Source organism: Cherax quadricarinatus, chromosome 16 (genome assembly GCF_038502225.1).
Source record: "Cherax quadricarinatus isolate ZL_2023a chromosome 16, ASM3850222v1, whole genome shotgun sequence".
NCBI lineage: Eukaryota > Metazoa > Arthropoda > Malacostraca > Decapoda > Parastacidae > Cherax > Cherax quadricarinatus.
This window is the reverse complement of record NC_091307.1, coordinates 26668543-26680665: the sequence shown is the minus strand read 5'-3', so window position 1 is coordinate 26680665 and position 12123 is coordinate 26668543. Positions and strand designations below refer to the sequence as shown.

The following is a 12123-nucleotide window of genomic DNA, read 5'->3' as shown; positions in this document are numbered from 1 at the left end:
GTGAGAGAGAGAGAGAGAGAGAGAGAGAGAGAGAGAGAGAGAGAGAGAGAGAGAGAGAGAGAGAGAGAGAGAGAGAGAGAGAGAGACTTACCTTCGTTGCAGAACCTGCTCATATTTGCTGAACACCATTCTCTTCTTCACCTTCCGCAGTGCTCGCTTCCACTTGCTGTTCATCTGTGTTCACTGTGCTCACACACACACCTCGGTCAGGGGCTCTAACAACATGGCTGGATGCTCAAACGGGATTGAGTGGGAAAAGAGCTCTCAGAACATGACTGAGGGCTCGTAGAGTGTTCACACACACTCAGAACATCGCTGGAGCTCTGAGTGTGACTGAGTTACAGGTACCACTAGCTCACTGCACCACGAAGTTCAACACTCCAGTATAAAGGTCACTTCCGGCTGTATAGTGTTTCTAGGTTGAACACCTTGCTTATGTAAAGTAATATTCACCTTTAAGTCACCGTGGGGAAAGGTGACTTTTATTTTTTATTTCGTTGTGATTCACGACGCCAGGCACAAGGTCACTTCAGCTCGGAGGGAGAGAGAGAGAAAGGTCACTTGGGTAACACTGTAGGAAAATACAAAAAAGTTCTTTATCCAGCACCTTTACAGAGTGGTGTGGATATTGCTGTATCCAACACCTCTATAGAACTTTAGTCCTGTACCTGTAATATTTAAAGACGTGCTAAGAAATATCTTTTGGGCGTCATGGTTACAGAAGGCAATAATTACAGTTTGTACCCGCCCAGAGAGACTTGAGATCCGCCCACGGGGGTCCCAAGCCCCCTCTCCCTAGCAATGACCACTCCCACCCCCGGTACGACCACCGCCGCCCACGGTACAACAGCCCCCGCCCATGGAACGACCAGACCAGCCGCACCCACCCTCTCTGTGACCCAAATTGTGCATCCCGGCAGGGTTATGGAGCGTTTTAACCCACTACCTCTGCTAGAGAGGCTTGCTGAGGCAGGCTAAGGCATGCGGAGACAGGCTGAGGCATGCTGAGATATGCAGGGAAATGCCGAAGGCACAAACTGCTCAACGACAACCATTCTCTTAGGGTAATTACTGCTTCCAGAGCTAAGCAATCAAGGTAAATGATTGAGGAACTGCGCATTGTACCGAGATGTAGAGTGTGCTACGTACGGTACCAGGAGTACCGTGACGCTGGCATGATATATACCTCCTGCACACGGCGTGATATTATACTACAAGTTCACAGTAGCAAATGTGCCTATCGTCACTCCTATTATTAGCTAAGGTGGTGGAATGACGCGGAAATGATCATTAATGGAAGGAAAAACACGATGGAATGATGAGGGAATTGGAAGGAAGGGAGAGAGGGAAGGGTGGGAGGGAAGGGAGGGTGGGAGGGAAGAGAGGGAGGGAGGGAAGGGAAGGAGGGGTAAAAATAGCGTGCTGAACGTGTTGTCAGGAATCGTAAATATTGAGGAAACTCGTCCGCTTTCTGAGGATCCTCTCCCCAGACCAGCTGGCTTATTCTCCCCAGACCAGCTGGCTTATTCTCCCCAGACCAGCTGGCTTACTCTCCACAGACCAGCTGGCTTACTCTCCCCAGACCAGCTGGCTTACTCTCCCCAGACCAGCTGGCTTATTCTCCCCAGACCAGCTGGCTTACTCTCCCCAGACCAGCTGGCTTATTCTTCCCAGACCAGCTGGCTTACTCTCCCCAGACCAGCTGGCTTACTCTCCCCAGACCAACTGGCTTATTCTCCCCAGACCAGGTGGCTTACTTTCCCCAGACCAGCTGGCTTACTCTCCCCAGACCAGCTGGCTTACTCTCCCCAGACTAGCTAGCTTGCACTCCACAGACCAGCTGGCTTACTTTCCCCACGCCAGCTGGCTTACTCTCCCCAGATCAGCTGGCTTACTCTCCCCAGATCAGCTAGCTTGCACTCCCCAGACCAGCTGGCTTACTCTCCCCAGATTAGCTGACTTACTCTCCCCAGACCAGCTGGCTTACTCTCCCCAGACCAGCTGGCTTACTCTCCCCCAAACCAGATGACATACTCTCACCAGATTAGCTGACTTACTCTCCCCAGACCAGCTGGCTTAGTCTCCCCAGACCAGCTAGCTTACTCTCCCCAGACCAGCTGACATACTCTCCCCACACCAGCTGGCTTACTCCCCCAGACCAGTTGGCTTACTCTCCCTAGACCTGCTGGCTTACTCTCCCAACCTGGTCTTGATGAACCCCAGCACTCCTGGTGGACCCCAGCACTCCTGGTGGACCCCAGCACTCCTGGTGGACACCAGCACCCCTGGTGGACCCCAGCACTCCTGGTGGACCCCAGCACTCCTGGTGGACCCCAGCACCCCTGGTGGACCCCAGCACCCCTGGTGGACCCCAGCACTCCTGGTGGACACCAGCACCCCTGGTGGACCCCAGCACCCCTGGTGGACCCCAGCACCCCTGGTGGACCCCAGCACCCCTGGTGGACCCCAGCACTCCTGGTGGACCCCAGCACCCCTGGTGGACCCCAGCACCCCTGGTGGACCCCAGCACCCCTGGTGGACCCCAGCACCCCTGGTGGACACCAGCACCCCTGGTGGACCCCAGCACCCCTGGTGGACCCCAGCACCCCTGGTGGACCCCAGCACCCCTGGTGGACCCCAGCACCCCTGGTGGACCCCAGCACTCCTGGTGGACCCCAGCACCCCTGGTGGACCCCAGCACCCCTGGTGGACCCCAGCACCCCTGGTGGACCCCAGCACCCCTGGTGGACCCCAGCACCCCTGGTGGACCCCAGCACTCCTGGTGGACCCCAGCACCCCTGGTGGACCCCAGCACCCCTGGTGGACCCCTGGTGGACCCCAGCACTCAGGCGGCTGATAATAAAATTAAGTAAAGAGAAAATAAAGAAATTTTTCCAGAATTATGTAAAATGTGGATTAAATTTATGAAGATTTTATTTTGAAAAATATTATTGGATACAAGTTAATATAATTATTATAGGAAGATAAGAGGAGAGAAATAAAGAAATAAAGGGAAATAGAAAATAAAACGCGAGAAAAAGAGAGTTAGAGACAGACAGACAGAGAGAAACAGACAGACAGACAGGCACAAAAAAAAAACTCAAAAACCTATGAAATTTTTACTCATAAAAAAATAAGAATAGGTAAGAGGAAAATGTAAAGAACGAATGGTAGTTAAAGAAAGACCAATTAAACAATAGATAAACAGAGTCCATTGATGATGCCGTAAAAGCAAGAACAATGAATGGCATCAAATTAACACGAAGCAGGTGGTGAGGGCCAGCTGATGAGGGCCAGCTGGTGCGGGCCAGCTGGTGCGGGCCAGCTGGTGCGGGCCAGCTGGTGAGGGCCAGCTGGTGCGGGCCAGCTGGTGAGGGCCAGCTGGTGCGGGCCAGCTGATGAGGGCCAGCTGATGAGGGCCAGCTGGTGCGGGCCAGCTGGTGCGAGCCAGCTGGTGCGGGCCAGCTGGTGCGGGCCAGCTGGTGAGGGCGAGGTATACCACCTCGGGCCGGGATGAACAGTGTACCTGTACCCAGGTTGTCCAACCTCACATTTAAGTAAACTTGGCAGGATCAGTAGGGGAAGGGGGCGAGGTGACGGGGATAGATAGTGGAACAACTTTGTACCCTCCAGTGCATTAAGAGGGGACGGGAAAGAAGGCCATCTGAACAACCAACTGCAGTGTTGGTTATACCATAGCCAGAGAGTGTGTATATTGTACCCGACACTCGCCATGTTGTTGTACCAGGGTACCGAGGGCAGGAGGGGACAAACCTGGCAATTTTGGTACATTGCGAAGACTTCGGAGCCCCAGCAGGTGTTCACTGAGCCCCAGCTGATGTTTACTGACCCCAACAGATGTTTACTGATCACAGCAGATGTTTTCTGACCCCAAAAGATGTTTACTGACCCCCAGCAAATGTTTACTGAGCCCCAACAGGTATTTACTGAGGTCCAGCAGATGTTAAATAACCCCATCAGATGTTTACTGACCCAAACAGATGTGTATTGAGTCCCAACAGATGTTTACAGATCCGCAGATGTTTACTGACCCTAGCAGATGTTTACTGACCCTAGCAGATGTTTACTAACCTCAACAGATATGTACTGAGCCCCAACAGGTTGTTGCTGACCCCCAGAAGATGTTTACTGACCCCAGGAGATGTTTACTGACCCTAGCAGATGTTTACTGAGCCCCAACAGGTGTTCACTGAGGCTCACATGGACTTCACGTGACAGAGGGGGATGACACATCATCTCAGCGGATGATAGAGACCTTCACGGATGATAGTAACTCACTGGAATGATGGTGCTCATCCTTACTGGGGCCACCAGGGATAATAAGAGTGGCAGACATTGTAAATGATAGAGTGGCAGACACTCTGGATGACAGAGTGGAAGACACTCTGGATGACAGAGTGGCAGCCACTCTGGATGACATAGTGGCAGACACTCTGGATGACAGAGTGGCAGACACTCTGGATGACAGAGTGGAAGACACTCTGGATGACAGAGTGGCAGACACTCTGGATGACATAGTGGCAGGCACTCTGGATGACAGAGTGGCAGACACTCTGGATGACAGAGTGGCAGACACTCTGGATGACAGAGTATCAGACACTCTGGATGACATAGTGGCAGACACTCTGGATGACATAGTGGCAGACACTCTGGATGACATAGTGGAAGACACTCTGGATGACAGAGTGGCAGACACTCTGGATGACATAGTGGAAGACACTCTGGATGACAGAGTGGCAGACACTCTGGATGACATAGTGGCAGACACTCTGGATGACATAGTGGCAGACACTCTGGATGACATAGTGGCAGACACTCTGGATGACATAGTGGAAGACACTCTGGATGACAGAGTGGCAGACACTCTGGATGACATAGTGGCAGACACTCTGGATGACATAGTGGAAGACACTCTGGATGACAGAGTGGCAGACACTCTGGATGACATAGTGGAAGACACTCTGGATGACAGAGTGGCAGACACTCTGGATGACAGAGTGGCAGACACTCTGGATGACAGAGTATCAGACACTCTGGATGACATAGTGGCAGACACTCTGGATGACATAGTGGAAGACACTCTGGATGACATAGTGGCAGACACTCTGGATGACAGAGTATCAGACACTCTGGATGACATAGTGGCAGACACTCTGGATGACATAGTGGAAGACACTCTGGATGACAGAGTGGCAGACACTCTGGATGACATACTGGCAGACACTGGATGACATAGTGGCAGACACTCTGGATGACAGAGTGGCAGACACTCTGGATGACATAGTGGCAGACACTCTGGATGACATAGTGGCAGACACTCTGGATGACATAGTGGCAGACACTCTGGATGACATAGTGGCAGACACTCTGGATGACATAGTGGCAGACACTCTGGATGACATAGTGGCAGACACTCTGGATGACATAGTGGCAGACACTCTGGATGACATAGTGGCAGACACTCTGGATGACATAGTGGCAGACACTCTGGATGACATAGTGGCAGACACTCTGGATGACATAGTGGCAGACACTCTGGATGACATAGTGGCAGACACTCTGGATGACAGAGTGGCAGACACTCTGGATGACAGAGTATCAGACACTCTGGATGACAGAGTGGCAGACACTCTGGATGACAGAGTGGCAAACATTGTAGAGGATAGAAGAGGTGCACTAAAAAAAAGTTTTCGTTATGGTAAAAGAGAATCATGTGCATCACAGAACTCATCTTGAATTATGGGTAAGTAAAAGCTGGTATCCCCTATAACTGGAATAATTATCATGCTGGGATGATACATGTGTCAGGCAGGTGCGACACATTCCATGAGTCCTTATCAAGAAGGCAAAGAAGCATGATGAAAAAGCGGCTTTAATCGGGGCAACGTTTCACTCAATAGTAGAGCTTTATTAAACCATGATAAAACTCTATACAGGGCGAAACGTTGCCACCGATAAAGACTTGTTCTGCAAATGCTTTGTTTACATTTGCCTCAAATATTTCTGCTTTCAGCAAAATTGACCACAAAACTGGAAATCTCTAACATTGGCCTTGTCTTGAGGAACGATTTTCAGCTGAATGATATATTAGCTATGTGAGCGCGCGTTGGCATAACGAACCAGGACAGGAGGACGTTGACGTTCTTCCTTCAACGTAAAAGTGTCTAGGGTCGATGAGTTGAGAAGGCAGGCTAGGAGGCACCAGTCAATGATAGCTTTCACAAACTGTGTGGAGGGAGACGTTATTGAATCATTCTGGCCGTGACAGCTTGCGTGTGTGTGTGTGTGTGTGTGTGTGTGTGTGTGTGTGTGTGTGTGTGTGTGTGTGTGTGTGTGTGTGTGTGTGTGTGTGTGTGTGTGTGTGTGTGTGTGTGTGTGTGTGTGTATGTGTGTGTGTGTGTGAGATAATAAGATTGTGGTAGCTTGGGGAAGCTTCTCGGGTCACACGGGGGTCAGGAAAGTCTCGGGTTACACGGAGTCAGGTAAGTCTGGGATCACAGGGGGTCAGGTAAGTCTGGGATCACACGGGGTCAGGCACGTCTAAGATGATAGAGGAGTTAGGAAGTGTGTGACAGGTGAGAGTGTAGCATCAGAGTTAAGGTGGGATTGGAAAATCCCTGAAATCAACAATTGCTGACGAAATTCGAAGCCATTTTGAAAAATATAATTCTGTCTACGAACCTCAGCATGGTTTTATAAAGGGGCATTCATTTGGACAATCATAAATAATATAGGCCCTCAGATTATGCTTCAACTTTGAATATCCTAGGTAAGGCCTCATTTAGATTATGCTGCACAGTTCTGTTCTCCATATTACAGAACGGACGCTAATACGATGGAAAACACTCAGAGAAGGATAGCAAAGTTGATGTCATATGTATCAGAAATCTTTCCTGCCATGATAGGCCAAAGGCCCTGAATTTACACTCTCTAGAGAGCGAAGAATTAGAGAGGACATGATTAGTGTGTTCACTATCAACAAAGACGGAAATCGAGGCAATATGTTCAAGTTGAACAGATTTAGATTTAGATTTAGAAAGGATATAGCTAGGTACTAGTTAGGGAACAAACTTGCAAATAGTGTTATTGAAGTGAGAATCTTGGACAGTTTCAAACATAGTTTGGATAGGTATATGAGTGGGTGTGAGACGGATCCTCATAGCATGGACCAGTAGGCCTAAATCAGTGCTCCTTCATCCTTGTGTTTCTGTGTTACGAGAAATGTCAATATGATTCTGTCCCTGTTTCTTTAAGACAGTGGCCGTCTGAGTTTCTCCTGTGCTAGTTTTCTGTTACCATGCTAGTTAACTGCGTTTCTCTGCTGCTGGTCATCTATATTTCCCTTATGGTCGTCCTGTGATCCACTGCTGAGAGCCTGCAAGTCCCACTCTCTGTCTCTCTCATTATAAGATCATATAAAGCTTTCTTACTGAGAAGAAATATGGAGCGTCAGGCATTCATCGTTGTGTTTACGTCAGAACAGCTGGAAGGAAGATAGCCGAAAAGAAGGCGAGTAAAAGTGGGTAATAAAAGACGAACTATGAAAGAAGGGCAATAAAAAGAAGGGTGAGTAATACAAGAGGGGGGATAAAAGAGAATACAGGGAACTAAACGCGTTGACAATGATCTAAACGCGTTGAGAAAAATCTTAACGCGTTGACAAGGATCTAAACGCGTTGAGAAAAATCTTAACGCGTTGACAAGGATCTAAACGCGTTGAGAAAAATCTTAACGCGTTGACAAGGATCTAAACGCGTTGAGAAAAATCTTAACGCGTTGACAATGATCTAAACGCGTTGAGAAAAATCTTAACGCGTTGACAAGGATCTAAACGCGTTGAGAAAAATCTTAACGCGTTGACAAGGATCAAAGAGGACAGGCAAGAAACACACTGGTAGTCCACAATCACCAAAGAGTCTCTGTTACTTTCGGGAAAGATCTTAAGGGCCAGTAAAGCGTCATATTCTGACGAAAGTTTTCGGTACAAGCTTTTGTTGGTACGACGCCTCGTTGTGCAAAAAAATATCTTGCTCAACAGCCTATGTCTATTGTTGGCTATTGTTGACAGTAAAACAGCTGGTGTAATTCTTTAGGTTTGTTATTAAAAGAGATTTTGGAGGCATCTCTTAGGTTGCGAAGAGACTTGAGAGAGTCTCTTGTACCTGAATTTTGACACGTTAAGACAGAGAACCTTGTTATCTCTCTTTAAAATGAGTTGAGGCTGATGGATGGAAGGTGTGAGGAGAGGAGAGGAGCCTTCTTTGAATGGCAGGAGCTTCTTTGATTGGTAAGAGCCTCCCTGAGTAGTAGGAACCTTCCTGAGTGGTAGGGATCGCTCCCTGAGTGGTAGAAACCCCTCCCTGAATGGTAGGAGGCTCAGTGAGTGGTAGTCTGGTACCAGACAGAGTGAGTGTGAACCTTGTGCAAAGTCATCAGAGTCTTCAGAATCATCAAAGTTGTTATCTGAATAAAAGATTTTCGTACAGATTTCTACCACTATCACTACTAAAACTACCACCATTACTACAGACACTATCACCCTTGTTACGGCGCCCTGCCAAACTAGCGGTTAAATAGTTAACCTGCCGGCCGGCAGTACCACTGGGTACGTCATCAAACCCATTGTGGGGACTGCTGAGCCGGCCTTAGAGCATTAAGTACCTGAACACCTCACGGTACACATCTACCGGCCTTAGAGCAGTATGTACCTGAACACCTCACGGTACGCATCTAAGCAGTAGGTACCTGATCACCTAATGGTACACATCTACTGGCTTTATAAGAAGTAAGTACCTGAACACCTCACGGTACGTATCTAAGCAGTAGGTACCTGAACACCTAATGGTACACATCTACTGGCCTTAGAAGCAGTACGTACCTAAACACCTCACGGTACACATCTACTGGCTTCTACTGAATTTAGAAGAAGCGCTCACCGCAGCTCACTGAGTCTGTTGGCCTCAGTTATTTGACGGCTGCATTCAGTGAGCTTGCAACATAGTGTGTGCTGCACCGGACCACCTTGCGGTGTGTCAACTGGTCTTGAAGGCGGTAGACAGTGCTCACCAGACCATCTTACGGTGTACTTCTACCGGCCTTAGAGAGTATTTACAGGACTACCAGTGATGTCTGCGGACTCACCGCCTACGCTGGTCAATTGTGGGCCGGAGTCATCTGATGCTGTTTAGTGGGACATTACATGAAGAAAAGGTTGGAGTGTGACACTGAACTGGGCTGGGAACGTAGTGTGACACTTACGGAAGTATGATGGAGTGTAACAGTGAGATAAGCTACAGGACCGTAGTGGAACACTGAGAAGAAAAGGGTGTCGTGTGACACTGAAGATGGCCTGGTTGTAGTGTACATTGAATAGTGTCATGTGACTGGTCTTTGATAAGAAAGACGCTGTGGGTGATAGTGTGCGACGCAGAGACAAGGGTGTCAAGAGTGACACAGTAGAGATATTGTGTATGACGCAGAGAAAAGGGTGTCGTGTGACACGGAGAGCTGGAGTGTCGTGTGACACGGCGAAAAGGGTGTCTAGTGACACAGTTGAGAGGGAGCGTCACAACACACCATGGATAAGTGTCGTGTGAGACACGGAGCGTCATTAAGGTGTCGTGAGACACAGAGTTGACTAATTTATTATTGTAAATGTTACTTAATTTATTATTTTAGCATAGATATATATATTATTATTTTAAGATGCTAATAATTTATTATTGCAACATGTATATATATTTTAAATACCTCCTAGACCAAAGACTGATTTTTATATTATATTAAAGATTCATTTATTTTAACGTGTATTATGTATCCCGAACTCGTATATTACTAACACCTAGTGTAAACAAAACAATTTGTGTTTTTGTAATAACACTCATCACTACCACCACCACCATTACTACAGACACTATCACCCTCATCACTACCACCACCACCATTACTACAGACACTATCACCCTCATCACTACCACCACCACCATTACTACAGACACTATCACCCTCATCACTACCACCACCACCATTACTACAGACACTATCACCCTCATCACTACCACCACCACCATTACTACAGACACTATCACCCTCATCACAACCACCACCACCATTACTACAGACACTATCACCCTCATCACTACCACCACCACCATTACTACAGACACTATCACCCTCATCACTACCACCACCACCATTACTACAGACACTATCACCCTCATCACTACCACCACCACCATTACTACAGACACTATCACCCTCATCACTACCACCACCACCATTACTACAGACACTATCACCCTCATCACTACCACCACCACCATTACTACAGACACTATCACCCTCATCACTACCACCACCACCATTACTACAGACACTATCACCCTCATCACAACCACCACCACCATTACTACAGACACTATCACCCTCATCACTACCACCACCACCATTACTACAGACACTATCACCCTCATCACTACCACCACCACCATTACTACAGACACTATCACCCTCATCACTACCACCACCACCATTACTACAGACACTATCACCCTCATCACTACTACCACCACCATTACTACAGACACTATCACCCTCATCACTACCACCACCACCATTACTACAGACACTATCACCCTCATCACTACCACCACCACCATTACTACAGACACTATCACCCTCATCACTACCACCACCACCATTACTACAGACACTATCACCCTCATCACTACCACCACCACCATTACTACAGACACTATCACCCTCATCACTACCACCACCACCATTACTACAGACACTATCACCCTCATCACTACCACCACCACCATTACTACAGACACTATCACCCTCATCACTACCACCACCACCATTACTACAGACACTATCACCCTCATCACTACCACCACCACCATTACTACAGACACTATCACCCTCATCACTACCACCACCACCATTACTACAGACACTATCACCCTCATCACTACCACCACCACCATTACTACAGACACTATCACCCTCATCACTACCACCACCACCATTACTACAGACACTATCACCCTCATCACTACCACCACCACCATTACTACAGACACTATCACCCTCATCACTACCACCACCACCATTACTACAGACACTATCACCCTCATCACTACTACCACCACCATAACTACAGACACTATCACCCTCATCACTACCACCACCACCATTACTACAGACACTATCACCCTCATCACTACCACCACCACTATTACTACAGACACTATCACCCTCATCACTACCACCACCACCATTACTACAGACACTATCACACTCATCACTACCACCACCACCATTACTACAGACACTATCACCCTCATCACTACCACCACCACCATTACTACAGACATTATCACCCTCATCACTACCACCACCACCATTACTACAGACACTATCACCCTCATCACTACCACCACCACCATTACTACAGACACTATCACCCTCATCACTACCACCACCACCATTACTACAGACACTATCACCCTCATCACTACCACCACCACCATTACTACAGACACTATCACCCTCATCACTACCACCACCACCATTACTACAGACACTATCACCCTCATCACTACTACCATCACCACCACCATCACCACCACCCCCACCATCACCAGCACCACCACCACCATCACCCCAACCACCACCACCATCACCACCATCACCACCATCACCACCACCATCACCACCACCACCACCCACCCACCACCACCACCATCACTTCCACCACCACCACCACCATCATCACCATCACCACCATCACCACCACCATCACCACCACCACCACCCACCCACCACCACCACCATCACCTCCACCACCACCACCACCATCACCACCATCACCACCATCACCACCACCATCACCACCACCTATACAACCACCACCATCACCTCCACCACCACCACCATCATCACCACCATCACCACCAACACCACCATCACCACCATCACCACCACCACCATCACCACCATCACCACCATCACCACCACCATCACCACCACCACCACCCACCCACCACCACCACCATCACTTCCACCACCACCACCACCATCATCACCATCACC

The 12123-nt window shown here is 48.6% G+C and overlaps 1 protein-coding gene across 2 annotated transcripts in view; it reads right to left on the bottom strand.

Moving 5' to 3' along the window:
- Positions 1 to 12123, bottom strand: part of Ih (hyperpolarization activated cyclic nucleotide gated potassium channel Ih) — a 632623-nt gene that overhangs the window by 451303 nt on the left and 169197 nt on the right. Inside the window, exon 1 of one of the 2 annotated variants that reach the window (XM_070085522.1) lies at positions 92 to 663. The exons of the other annotated variant lie outside the window; for it this stretch is intronic. Coding sequence (XP_069941623.1) covers positions 92 to 174 — 83 coding nt within the window. The 5' untranslated portion in view covers positions 175 to 663. Of the gene's footprint in view, positions 1 to 91; positions 664 to 12123 lie in introns of those variants that run through there. 2 annotated transcript variants of the gene reach the window in all.